The 19,776-nt window shown below is 38.4% G+C and overlaps 5 protein-coding genes across 6 annotated transcripts; 2 read left to right on the forward strand and 3 right to left on the reverse strand.

Moving 5' to 3' along the window:
* Positions 1–301: 301 nt before the first annotated feature.
* Positions 302–2,297, reverse strand: LOC110850426 (geranylgeranyl pyrophosphate synthase). The gene is made up of 4 exons (XM_022097858.2): positions 1,437–2,297; positions 1,031–1,359; positions 804–961; positions 302–734 (listed from the first exon to the last, which is right to left on the reverse strand). Exons 1-4 carry the CDS (start codon positions 1,712–1,714, stop codon positions 414–416), a joined length of 1,086 nt encoding a protein of 361 aa, XP_021953550.1. The 5' UTR covers positions 1,715–2,297; the 3' UTR covers positions 302–413.
* A 6,499-nt stretch (positions 2,298–8,796) lies between these two features.
* LOC110850038 (histidine-rich glycoprotein) lies at positions 8,797–10,722 on the reverse strand. Its single transcript, XM_022097520.2, has 4 exons — positions 9,757–10,722; positions 9,623–9,679; positions 9,324–9,539; positions 8,797–9,248 (listed from the first exon to the last, which is right to left on the reverse strand). The coding sequence occupies exons 1-4, from the start codon at positions 9,817–9,819 to the stop codon at positions 8,946–8,948; spliced, it is 639 nt and encodes a 212-aa protein (XP_021953212.1). The 5' UTR covers positions 9,820–10,722; the 3' UTR covers positions 8,797–8,945.
* A 330-nt stretch (positions 10,723–11,052) lies between these two features.
* On the reverse strand, positions 11,053–13,792 carry LOC110849793 (thermitase). 2 transcript variants are annotated; one of them, XM_035851763.1, is made up of 4 exons: positions 13,042–13,792; positions 12,297–12,706; positions 12,013–12,106; positions 11,053–11,952 (listed from the first exon to the last, which is right to left on the reverse strand). In XM_035851763.1, the coding sequence occupies exons 2-4, from the start codon at positions 12,678–12,680 to the stop codon at positions 11,150–11,152; spliced, it is 1,281 nt and encodes a 426-aa protein (XP_035707656.1). In that variant the 5' UTR covers positions 12,681–12,706; positions 13,042–13,792; the 3' UTR covers positions 11,053–11,149. The 2 variants fall into 2 exon arrangements, with proteins under 2 accessions (XP_035707656.1, XP_035707655.1); XM_035851762.1 differs by lacking the exon at positions 13,042–13,792 and having other exon boundaries at positions 12,297–13,027.
* Positions 13,793–14,345: 553 nt separating this feature from the next.
* Positions 14,346–16,004, forward strand: LOC110849694. Its single transcript, XM_022097130.2, has 2 exons — positions 14,346–14,987; positions 15,079–16,004. The coding sequence occupies exons 1-2, from the start codon at positions 14,445–14,447 to the stop codon at positions 15,544–15,546; spliced, it is 1,011 nt and encodes a 336-aa protein (XP_021952822.1). The 5' UTR covers positions 14,346–14,444; the 3' UTR covers positions 15,547–16,004.
* A 757-nt stretch (positions 16,005–16,761) lies between these two features.
* Positions 16,762–19,682, forward strand: LOC110850575 (F-box/WD repeat-containing protein 7). The gene is made up of 9 exons (XM_022098008.2): positions 16,762–17,024; positions 17,085–17,247; positions 17,387–17,521; positions 17,628–18,007; positions 18,081–18,320; positions 18,384–18,609; positions 18,742–18,952; positions 19,013–19,117; positions 19,181–19,682. Exons 1-9 carry the CDS (start codon positions 16,999–17,001, stop codon positions 19,435–19,437), a joined length of 1,743 nt encoding a protein of 580 aa, XP_021953700.1. The 5' UTR covers positions 16,762–16,998; the 3' UTR covers positions 19,438–19,682.
* The last annotated feature ends 94 nt before the right edge of the window (positions 19,683–19,776 follow it).

Consider the following 19,776-nt stretch of genomic DNA (forward strand, 5'->3'; position numbering starts at 1 on the left):
CATAGTCCGATTTAAACACATTTTACATACTCATTTTGCATCCTCATTTTTCTGCTATCACCCGTGGCACAATTTTCATACTCAATTTAACTTTCTCGTATTTTTACGTGTATGAGTTTATTTGTAAAAAACATGTACTCACCTACTTGGTTATGTGTACCTATGTACATACATAAGCATGACGAATAAGATTTTTTTGTACTATTTAATTTCATGTACATACATCAATTTTATGTACAATTTCATGTACATATATGTAAGCTATGATGTTACGTAAATTAGAGAGATTCATTGTAACGTGTATTTTTAAGTATGTTAATATTTATTACTGGCTCTGGTTAGAGTGACAACAATTTATTTTTTATAGGAACATGAAAAAATTACGAGATACTTATATAACTATGACTTCGCAGTTAGAAAACCTCTGCGAAAATATCCATATGCTCCACAAATACCGGATTTCCGCCCAATCGCAACACTTCCCTGCCAATTTTTCCATGATACTCTCTGAGCACGTTCTTTGTATATTCGAATGCTCCCGACTCCTCGATGATGTCGTACGCCTCCTTCTTCAAGGCTCTGTCAGTCGTCCTCATCCTCAAGATTTCAAGGAGTCGTGCCGCTTTGTCAATCCCAATACCGTCCTTTTCGTGGTACCGATTCAGCGTGTAAATTATGGGAAAGCTGTACTTTCCCTCTGTGATATCCTCGCAAAACCCTTTTCCAGCTTCGTACTGTGGAATTACAATTATTTTAAACTATGTATTTTGATCTTAACTAAGTTATCTCGTTTTGGGAATTACCGTGTTTGAGATGAGATTCAGAAGGTCATCCCTGATTTGAAAGTGATATCCCATACTGCTCGCCAACACGTGTGCGGAAAGTGCGGGTTGATCCTTGTACAAAGTTTTACTTCTTTCCTTCAGACTTTCCGAGAGCATAACGAACTGTCCGGCAGTCTCTGTTGCAAAATTTAAGTGGACAATTAAAAAATGTGTCCCTTTTTAATTAAAATTTAAAAACACCTCACTTTTTACTATGATATCAAAGTACTCTTGTTCCGTTGGGATGTGCTGGAATGTTTTAGAATCCTTGCTATTCGTCCCTTTGAGATTCTCATCTCGCCAGAATATCTCCATCCCTTGAGCGACATGCATGACCATCATGGCATTCACGAATTCTAAGGTCGCCTTCAACCTGTCTTCGGGCGTCGCTTCGTCATTCTTCTCTTCAATTATGCGCTTCACAGAGTCAAAGTAAACATAGTTGGCTGCATTGAGAGCGAGAGGAACGCCGAACTGAATGTGGGCGGCGGGTTGACCACGACGCATATCGCTGCCATCTTCAATGTCGTCAATTCTGGGTAGGAAGTAAAAAAAATATGAGTTGCCGATTTTTTAAAAATATTTGTAATCCCTAAAATTTTAATGACTTACATTAAACTCGCGTTATGAAGTCCGTGCATTGCGGTACTCGCACGATCTATGTCCTCTTTGGAACATCTGTACCAATAATTGAAAATGTCGGCGATTTTTCTGCGGATATTTTTTGACGGGAGTTTCTGATAGTATTCGAATGGTTGGAGGATAATTTCCGTGTATTTGGGATCGATTGAGTATTCTTTGCGGATATCGTCTTCAGCCTTGGTATCTGGGGTTTCGACTGTTTTATCGAAATCTTGGAGGAGTGGGGAGCTTTCTTTTTGGGGGGACATGGTAACAAATCAGTTATGCAGATTTACTTTAGAGCTTGTATTAAATTCAGGAGCCGAAAAAATTATGGTAGATTTTTAGCAGTGGCTGTGCTAGTGAATGGCATGAGGAACGAGTCGTTGGCTTATATATATCTGCTTTTATGGAAGATTCCAAAGTTTCACAGACAATTTGAGAAAATGTGAAGTATGCATTGAGGTAAGAGTTGCGGTAATCCCAGGACTGAAATTTACGGAAAGGAAGGAAATGCAGACACAAATTAGTCTGATGGGTTTGAGCAAAGGATTTTTGGTTAATGTTGAAATTGGGGGGGGAATCATTGTATCATTGAATTTGTGCAAATGTTGTTGTTATGTCCAATAACCAATTAAATTTGTAGTGATCAAAAAACTTAATGCCTCCTTTTTCTCGGTACGGAGTGCGGTGGTTTGGGTACATTTTGAAATTGGAGTTATATATACATACAAGTGAAGTTTGGATTGAGTTAGCAACCCCAAAACCTATAACGTGAACCCGTAAAAACGAATGTAACGAAAGATGATTGCCAAAATTTCCCACGAGGAATGAAACGCACATTGGCAGAGTAAAATCCTAATGACGTCGCTGTATGTATTTATTGAGGGAATAATGACCCTCTAAAGTTTACTACACGGCAGTGTAAGTATGTGCATTTCTGATTTCAAGACAGTTCTGTACCGTAAAAAAGACAATTTTATTTCTGCCGAGTTGCAAAATACAAGAAAGGCCAACACGCTGGAGGAATTTTCAGAACAAACCCAGACTATTGCCAAATAAATTCATTGACAGGTTGCGTAATCTCAGTGGCCTTTCTTACATTAAGTCTTTTATAACATTGGATTGAATTTCCTACATTTTATCCAATACGTGACAATGCTTGGGTAATCATGTGTGTATATATGCATTGTATAATCTTGAGGTACAAATCTAACTACTGTTGCATACATATGTAAATGCATAAGGATGGATACGTAGCCATAACCATGGTTTAGTCCAATTGGACATAATCACTGTTGGATGGCACACAATTACGCTTCATGTCAATATGTATGTACATAGTTAAATTGCGTAAGTTATGAAGGTTAGTGAGCATCTTTAATTCAGAATTTTTTATTCTACATGCATAATACGTAACGACCGCCGTCCACACATGCTACGGCAATTTTAATTATTAAGTGTATGTGTAGACAGAAAACTATTCCGTGAGTGTGCGTAAGAAAATAAAATTCAACTCAAGTTTAAGGTTGAGTTATTTATTCTTTCATTTAAATTGTATGTAAAAATATGCACGTTGGCTTGAAAAATACGTGAGCTGAGTTATTTTGTAGTAATTGTTACACATACGTAATGTATGAATTACGTAATGAGAGAGAAAGAAAAAAATAATGAAATGAATAAGTTAAAATTTGCCTCATAATGGTGAATGTCGATGAATGTATGTATGTATGTACTCCAGGTTCAATGAATACATACATGCTCGTATATTATATTTGTCTATTGTGTACTTATGTTTGCTTTTATGTTGTATTAGGCATGAAATAATTGTATATAAATATTTTTATGCATACGTATTTAATATGTAATACATACGCTGGGTGGGTGCATTTTATGTATGACCTTTCTTCCATTATGAAATTAATCTGTCATTCTTCAAGTATGTATATAATTACAAAATACTCACTAATTTAGTACTATATGCACTTAAGATAAGGCACATTATCTTTGTCAAGTATACATGCATAAGTATATCAGAATCTGTGTCTATGCATTGTTTGTCATTTTCAGACTAAAGTTCTTTCCCAAAAAATTCATCAATATAGTATGCATTTATTTATAAGCTCAGTCATTGCATCGGTGCAAAATTTGACAGCACTTGAAATCTTACGTGCCGTGTCCTACACAAGTATTTCTGCACTCTGGTCATTTTCAACCTGGTAAACAAATTATTAGGTGGTTTTGTTATTAAATATATTTCCTTTACTTAAATATTTCCATGCACTGTATACGCAGTTGATCAATCCATCGAAATAATGACACCACTACCCGAGGCTGAGAAGGACATAAAATACCTTACTGAGATAAGCAGTGGATCATTCGGGGTGGTCTATGAAGCCAAGGGAACGTCCGATGGGCTCCTCTACGCCTTGAAACGAATTTCTATCGGGAAATTCATAAAGATTACAAGAAACATTAATTCAATTCAAAAAATATTTCGAGAAATACAAGTCTTGGGGGTACTCAAGCACCCCAACGTGGTCCGCTACCACGAATCGTGGATCTCCGGCCCCTCGAAAGACACTTATCAACCTTTCCTTATCAACCCAAATTTGGCACCTGATTCAACAACATCTCACCGGGAAGACTCATCCTCCCTGACCATCTCACAGGAGGAACAGAAGACGTTCATCTGCATTAAAATGGAGCTGTGTCACGGCGATTTGAGGAAATGGATCGGACAACGTTCCACCCAACACGATAGAAACCTCGACATTGCAAAAATCTGCAACATTGCGACTCAATTTCTCACCGGACTGGACTACATTCACTCCAAGAAAATTATCCATCGAGACCTAAAACCCGACAACATCTTCGTAAACGAGGAGAACACAGACATCCAGATTAAAATTGGGGACTTTGGCCTCGCTCGAAACCTGACAGATGACCCCAGCTATGCCTACACGAATGAGGTTGGTCAGTACGAGTATCAAAGTCCGGAAATGTCGGATACAACAGTGGGTAAAATTTCACACAAGTCAGACATTTACACGAGTGCTCTTATCCTGCTCGAGCTGTTGTTTGTGATTGATTCCCGATGTAAAAGGGAGGAAATTTTTAGGCAGATTAAACTCCAAAAATGTAAATTTCCTCCTCAGTTTATCAAAATGTATCCGAAACCGTATACTCTCTTGAGAAAAATGTCTTCTCGCAATCCAGCCGCTCGCATATCGGGAAAAGAATGCATTCGAACGGTAAATTCATGGAATATCGACGAATTAAGGGAACAATGTTTACTTGGAGTTTTAGATATTGAGAAGGAAATCGATTTAGCGATGGTAAACTTTTTTGGGAAAGATGTAGAATTTAGTACTCTCACGAACGGTTATTTTAATGAGAGGGACGAGCTGCTAAAAATTGAGGGGATGAGAGATTCACTACTTGATGGACAAGTTAGCGTCGGTCAGCTTCATAACTTCCAAGTTGATACAAATAGATACATAACTCGCTTCTTCCACCGGAAAATAGAACTCCACTTTGACATTTTCAAGTACAAACTAAGGAATCGTATCACCTGGGCGATAAGTGGTGTGACAAAAACCACGCTGGAATGCTTGCTGAGCGAACATCATGGTGATGCTGGCACCGTTATTTGGTCAAACATCACATTTTTAGAAAAGGGAAAAGAAACTGAGTCATTCGCCCAGCTTGACGACACGGAGAAAAACATTCACTGGATTCAAATCAGTCTGAACGCTGAGGATGAGCTAAGTTTGCCTACGATACATTGGGTCAAGACGAAAGGAAAAATTTCCACTTTACGAGATTATGTGGTCAGATTAGATTCCTCTTCTCCAAAATCGGATCAAATCCCCGAGTCAGAAATGTTGGAGCATTGCTTGCAAAACGACTTGAACAAGAAAGTCGTCATTATTTCCGACAATGCAGGAATGGGAAAGACGACAATCGTACGAAATATCTGTCACAACTTGAGCGAGTCACACCCTCACATTTGGCTTATTTTGGTAGACCTCAATAATTACACGGACGAATTGCACGTGTTTAAAGACATGATGTATTCTACAGAACAGCCTTTAAATTCCAAATCTGATACGGACCAGGAAATACAAACTTGTATTGATTTTCTCTCTAAATCTATTCTTAAATTGGGCACAGAATTTGAGAACAAATTGTTCGAATCCAGGTTTCGAACGGAGAATAGTATAGCAATATTTTTCGATGGATTTGACGAGGTTTGTCCAACGTACAAAGAAATTGTAATATTTTTGATAAAATGTCTCCTCAAGACAAAAGTACTCAAGATTTGGATCACGACTAGACCCAGCTACAGAAGCGAGTTGGAAGATACCTTGAATGAGTTTGCATACAGTTTAGAACCATTTTCAAAGAAGGATCAAATCGAATTTCTTGTTAGATTTTGGAAGACAGAGCTTAAATTAGAGGGCAAAAATAAACACATACAAAAACTGGATCGGATGACACATTATGCTTCCAAATTACTTGACTTGTTAGAAAAACGTGTCGGGAATGATGGAGAGCAACAATTTGCTGGGATCCCATTGCAAACACGACTTTTGGGGGAAGGATTTTCCCAAAATATGAAAGAATTTCTGGACACTGAAGAGGCCGAGATTTCACTCAGCGAGGATAACTTTACACTTGTTAATCTTTATGAGCGATTTGTCGAGAAGAAGTTTTTAATCTATCGGACTGAGAAAAAGAAGGAGATTGTGACAAATTTGGCTGCCGAGGAGGACAATGAAGACTTACGACACATATTCTACAAACGACACAAAGTGGCCGGATTGTTCGCCTTTTTCCACCAGCACGACGTGGCGACTTTGTTAGGAGAAAGGGGGCTGGAGAAAGCGATAAAGACATTTAAAAACATCTACACTGGAGAGCGCGTCGGAATAATTTTGAGAGTGACGCTTGACCAGAAACCACAATTTGTCCATAGAACCTTTGCCGAGTACTTTTGTGCTTGGTATCTCCACGACAGTTTTGAAAAGAAGGTCCCAAATATTACAAACTTTCTGAAGGAGCACTTATTTTCCGAAGGGAATGAAATTTTACGTCGGTTTTTTGATCATTTTATGGACTAGAGTAAACTGCAGATCCATGGTCAACTAGATTCCGGGGGGAGGTCACCTTTCCACTTGGCGGCGGCTAACGGGGACTTGGAAAAAATTAAGGTGGCGCTCGAGGGGGCGAATAATAATAATGATTTCGACGCCATCACAAGACGGGACACTCTCTTTAATTCGACTCCACTTCAATACGCTGCAATGGCGAAGAGGTGGAAGATCGTTGATTTATGTTTGCAAAGCGATGCGTACAGGTCGTCCCAAGAATTGATCGACATTAAAGACTTTGTCACAGTTCATCTAAAAGATGGCAGAACTGCACTGCACGAGGCCTGCCGCCTTGGGCATGTCCACCTTGTCAAGGAAATTTTGAGCCAGCTCAGCCACGAAATTTTTATCGATGTTATGACACGTGCCACGATGTTGCCTGAATTTTACAACCAAAAAGAACTAACTCCTCTGGATCTTGCAGTAAGAAAAGGATACACGGATATTGTAAGGATTTTGGTACACGAGTTGGTCAAGGCTTTGAAGTAGTTTCCAGCTACGCCAGACTCCTCCCGATCAGAAGATATTGGAGATTCGAAAAGATTAAAGTATCGCTTGAATTTAGTAACTTCAAGCACTTTCACCGCATTGCATCACTCGGCCCACTCGATGAGTCCGGATAGTTTGGAGGTGGTAAAGTTAATAGTGGAGAGTAAGCTAGTTGACGTAAATATACGAGACCGATTGGGCAACACGCCGCTCCATGAGGCATTATACATTCATTTTTTTCGACGGGATAAAATCCAATTTTGCGAGGTTCTCAAATACCTCTTGGACAATGGGGCGGATCCACATATCGCGTCAAAAGCAGGATTTACTGCTGTCTCATCAGCAGCATTTTTTCAAAATCCGGTTGGATTGGAACTTCTTTTGGGGTATGGTTCAACCCAAGCGGACCCAGAAATAGTGCAGGATCCAGAATACCCTAGTTTGGCGTTGGGTTTGACCCCTTTACAGTGCGCGGTGCTCTCGGGGTCGGCAGAGTGCGTAGATATTTTATTGAAGAGGAACGTTTCCTTGGGTTCTCAGAAGGGAAGTTATCTTGGAAAGATGAACCTTACCGTGTTTCATCTTGCAGCTATTTTGCCTGAAAATGTGACCAACAGGAGGAGAATATTGGAAGCATTGTTTCGGAAGAATGAGGAATATGCATCCCTTTCGAGTGAAAATTATGTCGATATTAATGCAAAGTTTAGCACATCCGCAGAAAATTTTAAAGATTTCATCAGCGATATTATGTTCTTTGCGAAAAATGATCCAGCCATAAAGCATTATCTCTGGTTGTTTAAGTTTGTAAGGAATTGGGGTGTAAATAGTATTGTTATGGGCATGATTTCCTTTTCTGCGACAGATATAGCGCAAAAGTTGGATGAGATTGACACAGCGGAAATGCTTATTGCAAAAGGAGGTCACGGCTCGACCGGTTTGATTGATTCGATCAATTTTGTGCACGCAATAATGGTGCGGGCGATGAAAAAACATTTGATACCCAGATTAAATAACCTTTTATGGAAGAGAATATATGCGTAAACGTTTAGGAATAAGTACATACAGCCTGCAATATTTAGTCGTAATAAATTTAACTCTGTTTAGTGCTATCAAAATAACATGATGAATATGTATTATAGTTAGTGTGAGTATTAATTTAATATTGATATGCAATTATTTAATTTATGTACCAGATTGTAAGTATGTAAGTATTTATACAAAAATTACCAAAATTTGGTAAACCAAAAACTGTGATAAACCAAATAAATTCATTGTGAATTAACGAAACTTTGTAAAGGGCATTTTAATGTTCATGCATGCTTGTTGATCATCATGATCCAAACTGAAACTGGAAAAAAATAATTAGTTTTAAATACTAGCTAGTTTGTAGCTATAACTTTAATAGCATTATAGATAAATTCAAAATAAATATATTTAGAACACCGGAAAAGTTGCAGCCTTCTTCATGTTTTAATACTTTGACCTTATCGTGTCCTGTGAATTTCACATTCACAACTCATTTGAATTCAGTTTAGGTAGATATCTACCTTTATTATAATATTAGTTTTTGTGCCGATTTTTTTATTATGAAGACATTAAGAATTTAAATGAGTGCATAATTTTGTATGCTATAAGTACTTACATAATTTTAATCAATTCTATTAATTCTTTCTGTATGCAGAAGAAATAAATACTACACGAGTAAATATTTGCGTTAATAATCTTTAATAATAATAATAACAATAATAATACTTAGCATACAATCTCTTCAAAGTCATTCAACAACAACAACATGCTTAAAAGTTAAGCAACACTTATTCCAGAATTTTAATACAACCGAAATATTACGGTCTTATTAAAAGTAGCTTCCCCACCCATCACCTCCAATATTTCGACCCCACCCCGAAAAAGCAGTGGGTCCATGGTGCGCATGACCGTACCCATGGTCAACCACTCTCGGCGGAAGCTGCTCGTCATGAGTAAAGACTTGCTGTTCCGAAACGTGGTGTGGAATGACATGTTCTACAATCTGTTCGGATGGGCGGATCTTGACGACCTCCTCGTTATACTCGTGCACAACCTGCTCCGGTACTCGGACAACGTTCAAGATGTGTTTGTGATGGTGATGCTTTAAGATGTTGTGTTTAATGTGGTTGTGCTACAATTGATACGGAAAATGTAAATAAATTTGCACATTATTATTGAAATAAATAGTCTCATTTTGTCGACTCACTTTGTGAATGTGATGCACATGAATGTGCTCCTTGTGAATGTGTTCCCTGTGGATTACTTTCGGTCCTGGTCGATGCCATCCGACACGACGGCGAGGTGTAAGGTCATGGTGGGCGTGGTGCTGAATCGGCTGGTGGTTGTGGTCGGGGAAGTGTTGCTCAAAATTATGAGGATGATGGGGTGGCCCGTGACCATGTTCTCCATGGAATGGATTGTGCTACACGTTAAATAATTTGCATAATATTTTTTTTCTCTGCAGATTTTACAATATGTAAGATTCCGTCAGTTTTTAATAAGTACCTGGAAAGATTCACCTCCAGGGCTTCCGAATGAGATTGATAAAAGTTTAACGGCGTGCTACAATGACAATTATGCATGATTTACATCATTCTAATTTATACATAATTAGATTAATTTGCTACATGGAGACTTACAATATATGAAAAATCTGATCCCACGAATATCAACAGAGTTATGGAAAAATACTTTAGCTGCATCTTAAAAATGTTTAAATGCAAATAAAATAACTGAAATTAATTGAATTGGAAATTTGACAACAGACTACGAGCAGGACGACATTGTGAATTGAAATGTCTTTTGCAACAGTAGAATGGCGTCTTAAGTTGATAAATTTTATTATGCAATTGATTTCCTTAAAAAATCAGGTGCATGTTGATTTCAAAGTAACGCATGCTTGTGTGTGTGTACATACATAATTGTAGATTGGAAACTGATGAATTTATGATCACGAGTGGGGTAGGAGAGTGATCATGCAGGAAGGAAGTTATTCAGATGGGAAGATCATTGGCATTTCAGAACGAAAGTTAAGGGCAGACCCCACTCTAAACTGGTTTGATTCTTGAAAACAATGTGGACTGATTGCCGTATAGTGTACATTTCCTTTACCCTTTTTGCTTGAAGTTTTTATTTTATTGTTATTTTTTATATAAAACAATATCATATTGCTTTATGTACCTAAATATGCATCAATCATAAGAGGCGCAATATGTACGACATACATAAGTACGTATGAAGTGCATAACAATAATAATCATGAGCTGTATTGAACGAAAGGGCACGACAAAAAAAATATGCATATTTAGGATTAAGCCGCCTAATAGGTCAGTTCATTCTAAAGATATTGATAGAAGTGATAGAATTTCCGTAACATGGGACAAATCGCATCCTAAGGATATCAGACCTGATCATGATGGTTGGTCGATTGAGAGACAATTTATACATATGCAGAATTAATATGATTCGCACAAATTAACATTTAAGAATGAAATCAATGACGACGCACCTGATAGACAATAACATTTCTAAAATATCGGGCCATATATTTATTAAGTAGCTTCAGCTACTTTATGCGAAGACTTTGTCTGTCTGTCTGTCTGTCTGTCCGTCTGTCAGCAGGATAACGGAAGAACGGATTGAGATAATCGAAATCGGTTTTCGCCATTATACATATGACCCTAGGGGGAGGATCCTATCAACTTTTGTGGGCAACCGGACCACCCCCCTTGGCGCCAGGGGGTGTGGTCGGGGCAAAATGAGATTTATAGTGCAATTTGATCTATGGATGAAATAGAGTGAAATGAAGTGATCCCGAGTTGTGCCACACCCCCTCCGCGCCAGGGGGTGTGGTCGGGGCAAAATGAGATTTAAAAAAATTAATCTATAGGTGAAATGGAGTGAAATTGAGTGTTTTCGCGATGTCATGGGAGTGGTTGGGGTGAAGTAGTCTGAAGCTACTTCCGTATGCGCGTTTGCGACGGTTTATTAATTTCTTCGCACAATTTACTAATTAAACTGACACAAAGCTCCTTAAACGCCCATGGCGGCTGCAACATCTATCCTCCCCCAGCCAAATGCGTAGTTAGGATAGTCTTCAACTTCTCCAGGTGGTAGGCCACAATTTCTGTCCGCATTATTTAAAGGTGATTTAACGGTAGTAGCCTTAAAGGCTTCATAAATTTCCTCATATGTCGCGTCCCTATTCTGACTAAGGTAGAGAGCTACTGCACCCGTGAAATGCGCGGCGGCAGCAGTACTTCCCTCCTTATTTACATATCGGCTCGGGTCCCTTGGCCCTGGCCCACACGAAATAATGCTATGTCCAGGCGCGACAAAATCTGGCTTAACGTTTCCCGTCAAGGTCGGACCACGAGATGAAAAGGCGGCAATCGCGTCGGTAGCGGCGGAAGCCCCAATTGTGATAACATTCTCGCTATCGCCGGGATATGTCACCGTGCGACAAGTCGACCCAGAGTCTCCAACCGAGAAAATCGGGATCATTCCCGCCGCTCGCCAAGCCGTTATGATAGAATCGTACCAGGTCACTCCGGCAGTTCCGCCCCAAGAATTTGAGACGATGTGGGCACGAGGAGTGGCCGAGAGGATGAACTGCCCGCATGAAATAAGGTTACTTTCCGTTGCTGACCCTAAATTACTAAAACCTCGACATGCAATCCACTTAGCGGCGGGTGATACAGAAATACCGTTCGCTCGTCCGATCGCGATTCCGGCGCAGTGCGATCCGTGACCTCGAGAATCATCGGGGACCATGTAGGAATAGTAGGGGTCGAACCAGGCTCCGGCGAAAGTGTCTCCAGGTATGGCGTCATGACCTTTATTAATTAAATTTAGTTTTATGCTCGACTTACATATGTACGCAATTTTTTACTGACCGAGATAAACTCCTGTGTCGATGTAGGCAATGATGATCCCTTCTCCTTGAGTAGTGTTCCATACCGCAGGGGCCCCAATTTTAGCAACGCCCCACTTTAAAGTTAATAAATAATTTTTCAACTGGGATCCAATTATTATTCTGGAGGTGATTATTTCTACCAAATTTTACTATATTTTAGAAATATTTGATTAAAAATGCAGAATCATTTTTGCAAATTAAAACGTATGTCAATGAATTTTTCCATGCCTACTAAAAACTCTAGGTTTAAATAGTAGCATATACCTGTGGCTGTGTTTCCTGATTAAGTTTCACCAACTCCTCATCTCCTTCAGTTATTCTGTCCTCGTGAATATGGGCCACATTTTGTTCCCGAATGATAAAGTCGCCCTCCACTTCTCCAAGTACAGCGAGCATTGTTTCCGTGAGTCCTTGGACCAGAACGATGTTTGATCCCCAGAAAGACTTTGTCGACAATTGTAATGTTTTTGCACGCTCCATGATAAGTTTTTGACTCTGGGCTGTAAGCTGCTTCAAAGAGTTCACAATTGCGGCGGCCTTATCATCACCGGAGAGGGATTTTATCCTTGGGTTGGCCACGACCTCTTCGACAATTGAGGGGAATTCGACAATTGCCTCGGTAACTTGACGCCGTGCGACGCGCTGCATTAGGCCGGGGTCAACCCTACCCGCAGCTATAAGGAGGGGAGAACAAATTAAGAGCAAGAAAAATTTCATGTTGACAAAAACTTAATGACTGAATTATCAGAATAAACAGAAGTTGTATATATTTTGTTAGCTTAATATAACAATTTTATGCACAAAATCGCGGATGAGTTTATATTAACGAGTGAGCATTCGAAAGAGATCGAATTGGTTTTGATAATTGGATAAATTACTTAGGTCGACTAAATGCAATTGATGTGCTAATTCACTCGATTTGCTAAGTAAAGTCGGAATTTTTGTTTGTAACGTTTGTTCAAGTACTTATTTTAATTGCTTTCGCGTGTTACATTTATTGCGTATTTACTTTGGAAAATTTATTATTAAACAACTAAAGATAATTTTGGAAGCATGAATAGAGTACAAAATCCAATCAATTAACTCGATAATTAACACAAGATTCCAGTTGCCAGTAGAATGAAAGAGTAACACCCCATTTTATCGTGTTAAATACTGTAAAAGCCTAATATAGTTTAATTAAGTACATTGATCATGCCATTACACGTTGGTCCGGAATACTGAATTTATTGGCCAAAACCTATTCTCACCGATTCGAAAACGAAGTACCCCCTTCAGTACCTTTGACATAGATGTTCAACTTCGGAAAGTTTCATTTGGATTGTTCCACCGGTGAAGGCGTGGCGTATACTCAAACTTGGCTGATAACATTGGGCTAAATGGGGAAAACTTCAAGTTGAAAATCCTGTCTATTCCTGTGCTTTTCTGATGAACGTTAATGTATTATTAATCCCCCATATCTAATCTACAAAAACTGCTGCCACCAGCTGCCACCATTATAAATAGGCAGAGAGATTTGAATTTATGTAATTGCAAATTGCCATACGCAAAATAGCTGGAGTGTTCCATTATTGTCACGTATGAAATTTTCGAGTGTTCCAAATAACACAATCGCCTCGAAATATCTTGCCAAGTCCTAGGGGAAGGAAATATGGTAAACCAAACCCCTCTAAAAAATTAATTACGAGCGGGGGATTTTAGGAATTGGTGACCCCCTGAGGAGGCATAACTAAATTTATAATTTTTGTCCTATTTTCTTTGTTAATCAAGCTAGAGGGTAGAAATACTTCATAAACTATAGAATATTGTCATTTTATGAAAATACATCCTCAGAATTATCAAAACAAAACTTTCAAATTTGTATTTTGACCACACCCCCCTGGCAGTGGGTGTGCCGATAATGTCCCAACAATGGTCGGAGTTGTTTAGAGCTTGATTAGACCTTTCAAATGACACCCCACTTGATGGGGTAATGCAATAAAATAAATATCCACCTGTGACCACACCCCCAAAGGGGTGTGGCTTCAATGAGAGTTGCATAGCTTATGCCCCTTGGAACTTCATATCTCGATCCCCGAAGGCAGAATACGAAAAAATTAAATGGTTCGAGAGCTAGAGGTTTTGGCAAACAAATAAAGGAACCCGGACCAGTGTGCATTACTCTGCATATATACAGATCATTACATTATTTGTCTGCAGTTACTCAACTTGTTTGATTACAAATTACACAGAAAAATAATTATCAATTAATTAGAGAAGCATGTCATTCGGATATTGATAACAACAACCTGTGGGTGATAAATAACACGATAAATTTGATTGATGTACACTTTTTACTATTCGCCATCTCAACCCTAAGCACGCGTCCACCTCCAACTAATTTTTCTTACCGTTAAATTATCAAGGGTCACCATGAGGTCAGGAAAATCCCTCATCGGGACTCTGGCCGTGTTTGCATCTCTAACTTTCGCAACCAGTTCGGCTCAACTTCTTCAAGCTGTCAATACTACGGCACACATGCCATATCCAAATTTCTGGTTTCCACACGCATACGATGGCAATGACACGATTTACATCGGACCCGGATTTGAAGTTCCGCTCAACCAGTCAAAGTCCATGATGAAATATTCCATCTCCACCGACACGCTGACCGTTTTGGACGTCGTCCCTTGGCAAAGCGGTGGATTTTCGTACTATGATAAGGCTGATGGGGAAGTGTACACTGTTGGAGGTTCATTTCAAGCGTTGCCACCCCCAATTTATGTATGGGCACCGGATTCCCTGACATCCGCAAGGGTTGGTAACATCTCTGGACAATCCTCAATGTCACACTTTGCCGGAATTTATGACAACAACAGAACCATTTACACGTTTGGAGGAACATTTCAGAGTTACAAGGTTTTTACGATGGACACCGTGACGCATGAGGTCAGCATGTTGGGTGATCTTCCCAAGGTATACTTTGAGCACTGTCTTAAAAATTCAAATATCAGTCAAGGGCATAAAAATACGATTTATTTTAAATAACATCACCTAAATTCTACAGTGGCTTTCCTGGAATGAAGGCTTCTTTGATGGAAATGAAACAGCCTACATTTTCTGCAATGACGAATACGACAATCCAAATCCCGGCGTGCTTGCGTACAATATTCGAACAAATGTAGGAACCATTTTACCGGGGGACATACCTCCAATGAACACTCAACCATCCGTTGCTTTCGATGGTCGTTACGCCTACCTTTTTGGCGCAGGTTTATACGGGACAGAGGAGCCCGCTGATGGAATTTACCAATATGACCCCATGGCTCAGACAAGTACATTTATTCAAGTCGCCAACTTTCCTGGATCGGTAGGAAGATGGTTTTCTGGAATGGGTGTGGTTTACGTGGAAAGGTTGAACAGGATTTATTATATTGGCGGAGGAACAGGACTTGTCAACCCCGTGTTTTGGAGTAATATTGGATACATTGATCTGAGTCCGATTAATGGAAAAAAGCCGCTCGTTGACTTGTAATTTTTTTAAAATTAATTTGGCGACAATATAATATTTTCAATTCGACACAAGTTGAATTTGAATTTGTTCAATATCTATAACGAGAATAAATTCACCAATGAATTTATCATGATTGTCGAATTTATATGTACATCTAATTCGAAATAGTATGGCAAGTTCAACCGTTTATATTTATTTGCATTAATTTCAACGATGTCAACGATTTCAACGATTAATGTCAATGATAAAATTTTGCCATTAAGTATATAACAATTTCGGCCTAACCGTAATTTTGTTTATTTGTATTTTTGAAAAAAAATTAGCACGCTATCCCTCGTTTAGAAGAAATGAGAATATTTCTTTCGAATTCATGCACTCTTACTATTCACTTTAGAGGTTGAGAAGTTTTGAAAAACTGGATAAGGCGGATCTCTGATGACCTGCCATACATATTAGCAGATAATGGAAATAAAAATGTACAAATAAATGTTTAGTGTCATGATTGCATGAAAAGTACAAAGTTTTGCCAAAAAAATTCCAAAAATGAGTTCGGAATATATTTGCTCAGTACTTTGTCCGTGTTTCCTGTATCCTCGCGGAGCTTTTCCGTTGCACGGATAGTTTCCTCATACTCATTTTCAAACGCACAGTGTTTTGCATTTTGCATACGAACGAATTGTTATGAGTTTACATTTACATTCATCATACATTCGTACATAGTAAATATGTACATATGTGTGTATGTTTGCTCTCCAAGAATGTTAACCATTAATTACTTAACTGAGCAATTATAAAAGAGGATAAATAATAGTTTTTATTATGTTTTGCTATAATACCGCGTTATTTTAATTTCCGGCCTAGGTTAATTGCTATTTCATCGTTCTACATTGTTTGTTTTAAGTTTTAAGTTTTAAGTGAACGAATAAGATGAATTTGCTAATTCTTTCCAACTTTATAGTTTTTTTTTTTTTTTAATTCGAGCTAAAGCTTCTGCTAATGCTAATCTTTTATAGTGATGTTAAAATTTCGAAAAGACGAGTTCATGCATTTATACAAATTGGCCAATGATTGATGATATGATAACAAATCACAGCTACACATAATGTGTAACACATTTAATTTAATTCCAGATGAATTAGTTCACCGACAAAGCTAATCCTAAGTAAATGGTAAACAAAGAAAAACTCATAATCTTCAAGAATATTCGGGGAGAAGAAGAACGTGGGTCGAGAGAGGGAAAGGAAATAATTAAAGGCACACGTGCACAGGAGGACATTTTTTTAAATGGGAAATGGACATTTAATTGTTCTTGTTTAGTAGTTAAATCATACGTTAATGTATTATCTTATTGTTTGACCCCCTTTGTACACTTTAGTCGTTTAAAGACGAATGAACTACTTTTTTCGTTTTTTGGTTCAGTAGCAGCGGAAACTAAAGTGCAACACTTTCAGTGCTAAAAATTGAAGAGCACAAATGGGAAAGGATAATACAATATCTGAGTAAGGTCATTCATATTGTTGATTTACTTAATTGTTTAATTATATGAATAATTTTGATAGGACAATGTGTGCTGACGCTGTTCCGACATCATACATAAAAAATTCAATGAATCAATCAAGGGATGATGAAGAATTAAACGAGTTCAATGATGATAACGACGTATCATTGCCATCTGCAAGTCCATTGAGCTCTGTGCTGGCTGAATGGTTAACTGTAATGGATGTAAGTGTTTATATATTTTTTTAAATTTCAAAATCAATATTTCAATTTAAGCGATTTATTTATTTCGCTATAGTCATATTTAAAACTTTAATTTGAGTAGGTGAATTATGGTTAAGATTAAATTAACAATTTTTTTCAGAGTTGGAATCCGACTGATAGGTTGAACGTAATTTATCACATCATCAAGAGATCAGAGTTGGATGAACTTGGTCATATGAAGAGATTGATTGACTCCCTTTTCCAGAGGGATTTCATTTCCTTGCTCCCAAAAGAGGTCAAACGTCAAAATACATTATTAGTTAAATTGTATTAATTATAATTTGGTGTTCAATCCTACGTACGTTTATAAATGTGTATAAATGATTTGTTTAAAATTGCAGTTGGCATTGTATATCTTGAGTTTTATTGGACCGAAGGACTTACTCCAAGGGGCTCAAACTTGCCGATATTGGAGAATTTTGTGCGATGATAGTCTGCTCTGGAAGGAAAAATGTCGAGAAGCTGGAATTATACCTTCCAACGCGATGGCACAACGAATTCATGGTCGAGGAGAAGCCCAAAATAATATCTTTTGGACAAACCAATTGCATCTAGGGGGAAATGGCAGCAGTTTTGTTCCAAATTATGGATCTTGGAAGGCTGCCTACATACGGCAGCACAATATCGAAATGAACTGGAGATGGCAGCCAATCAAATCTCAGATTTCCTTGAGGGCCCACACCGAACATTGGATAACTTGCCTCGAATTTTCATCCAACAGGTTAATACAATGTATAGTTGCTTAAAAGTACCAATCAAATTTATTTGTGTTCTTCCTCTTAATACATGTTCAGAATTGTGACTGGATCCGATGATACTACACTCAGGGTGTGGTCTGCAACGACTGGACGGTGCCTACTAAGGCTTGTTGGGCACACTGGAGGGGTTTGGTCGGCTCAAATATCTGGAACAACAATTATTTCAGGATCGACAGATCGTACATTGCGAGTTTGGAATGCGGATACTGGAGCCTGCTTACATATACTTGAGGGTCACACTTCCACAGTTCGTTGTATGCATTTGTTCGGAAAAAAGTAAGGTTTTTGATAATTTGCTAAAAAGATGTATTAAGAGGTAACCCTTGCTTTATTTTGAAGAGTGGTGAGTGGATCTCGAGATACAACACTTCGTGTTTGGAATGTTGACAATGGAGAGTGTCTTCATGTCTTGGTTGGCCATACTGCGGCTGTGCGTTGTGTTCAATATAACGGGAAGATTGCTGTGTCTGGAGCATATGATTCGATGATTCGAGTCTGGGATGTCGAAAGTGGAGAATGTCTGCGTACTTTGAGCGGTCACGCAGACCGAATTTATACACTGCGAGTAAGTAATATGCACTATTATGCACTATACAAGTTTGGGTATTTAGAATTAATTGATTTATGCTACATACAATGTATACTAATGCTATGTTCGTAGAATATGTCATACTTATTATTGAGTCTCATTTTACAGTTTGATGATATGCATATCGTTAGTGGTTCGCTTGACACAAGCATTCGAGTTTGGGATGCGCAGACTGGAATTTGCAAGCATACTCTGATGGGGCATAGGAGCTTGACATCCGTGATGGAATTGAGAAACAATTTACTTGTTTCCGGAAATGCAGATTCCACTGTCAAAATTTGGGATATTACTACTGGACAGTGCCTTTTCACTTTGTCAGGTAAGAATTCAATGGCACAACAACGACTTTGAGACACAACTTTAATTTAAATTAATACAGGTCCTAACGGGCATCTTGGCCCAGTTACCTGCGTCCGGTTACTTAATAAGTTTGTAATTACGTCTTCCGATGATGGAACGGTGAAACTCTGGGACATTGCAACGGGTGAGTGTTCCCAAATGCTGTTGTATAAATGGTTTCATTAAGCAATTTGCTATTCATTTCTAGGAGCTTTTGTTCGAGACCTAGTAAAGCTGCATAGTGGTGAATCTGGCGGCAAGGTTTGGTGGATTACAGCATCAGAAACGAAATTAGTTTGTGCAGTCGGTAGTCATAACGGTACTGAAACAACAAAATTGCTGGTTTTGGATTTTGGCGTGAATTCACCCGAATATGATGACGGAATGAGGGATGCTTCCACCTTCACATCGAACAGTCCCTTAAAGCCAGAGCACCTGAATATAATGTGCAGCCTTTTCCGTTGATGTACACCAAAACAATACAGATATTTTATCATTTAAATTATTTAAACTGAATTATCATTTATTCGTTCCACTTGTTCAAAGGAGCTCAAATGGTAACTTTCCAATTCATGTTTTTTCTCTAATTTTTGTGACTCACTGTTTTAATAGTAAACAGGGTAAATTACAATCTGTAATGTATACACACTCACTAAAATTGTAAAAAAGGAGGAGAGGAAGGATAATAAAAATATTTTCAGGAACAAGAATCAAAATGTGACTCATAAGTCATCACTGAAATCAATCAAGAACTTACATATTTACGTGAAAGTTATTACATATATTGTTAGTAGGTTACATGGA

The sequence above is a fragment of the Folsomia candida genome, unplaced genomic scaffold (genome assembly GCF_002217175.1).
Source record: "Folsomia candida strain VU population unplaced genomic scaffold, ASM221717v1 Fcan01_Sc005, whole genome shotgun sequence".
Lineage (NCBI taxonomy): Eukaryota > Metazoa > Arthropoda > Collembola > Entomobryomorpha > Isotomidae > Folsomia > Folsomia candida.

What these genes read in the sequence shown, in the direction of transcription:
- LOC110849793 (XM_035851762.1), bottom strand. Translation starts at nt 12,749, where the DNA reads ATGAAATTTTTCTTGCTCTTAATTTGTTCTCCCCTCCTTATAGCTGCG. An exon ending in ATCAGGAAACACAGCCACAG is followed by an intron (nt 12,107 to 12,296) that starts GTATATGCTACT and finishes TTAACTTTAAAG; the next exon opens with TGGGGCGTTGCTAAAATTGG. An exon ending in CGACACAGGAGTTTATCTCG is followed by an intron (nt 11,953 to 12,012) that starts GTCAGTAAAAAA and finishes TAATTAATAAAG; the next exon opens with GTCATGACGCCATACCTGGA.
- LOC110850575 (XM_022098008.2), top strand. Translation starts at nt 16,999, where the DNA reads ATGGGAAAGGATAATACAATATCTGA. An exon ending in TTTCCTTGCTCCCAAAAGAG is followed by an intron (nt 17,522 to 17,627) that starts GTCAAACGTCAA and finishes TTAAAATTGCAG; the next exon opens with TTGGCATTGTATATCTTGAG. An exon ending in ATGCATTTGTTCGGAAAAAA is followed by an intron (nt 18,321 to 18,383) that starts GTAAGGTTTTTG and finishes TTTATTTTGAAG; the next exon opens with AGTGGTGAGTGGATCTCGAG.
- LOC110850038 (XM_022097520.2), bottom strand. Translation starts at nt 9,819, where the DNA reads ATGCAGCTAAAGTATTTTTCCATAACTCTGTTGATATTCGTGGGATCA. An exon ending in GATCAGATTTTTCATATATT is followed by an intron (nt 9,680 to 9,756) that starts GTAAGTCTCCAT and finishes TTGTCATTGTAG; the next exon opens with CACGCCGTTAAACTTTTATC. An exon ending in ATGTGCATCACATTCACAAA is followed by an intron (nt 9,249 to 9,323) that starts GTGAGTCGACAA and finishes TATCAATTGTAG; the next exon opens with CACAACCACATTAAACACAA.
- LOC110850426 (XM_022097858.2), bottom strand. Translation starts at nt 1,714, where the DNA reads ATGTCCCCCCAAAAAGAAAGCTCCCCACTCCTCCAAGATTTCGATAAA. An exon ending in CTTCATAACGCGAGTTTAAT is followed by an intron (nt 1,360 to 1,436) that starts GTAAGTCATTAA and finishes CTTCCTACCCAG; the next exon opens with AATTGACGACATTGAAGATG. An exon ending in CTTTGATATCATAGTAAAAA is followed by an intron (nt 962 to 1,030) that starts GTGAGGTGTTTT and finishes ATTTTGCAACAG; the next exon opens with AGACTGCCGGACAGTTCGTT.
- LOC110849694 (XM_022097130.2), top strand. Translation starts at nt 14,445, where the DNA reads ATGAGGTCAGGAAAATCCCTCATCGGGACTCTGGCCGTGTTTGCATCT. An exon ending in TGTTGGGTGATCTTCCCAAG is followed by an intron (nt 14,988 to 15,078) that starts GTATACTTTGAG and finishes TAAATTCTACAG; the next exon opens with TGGCTTTCCTGGAATGAAGG.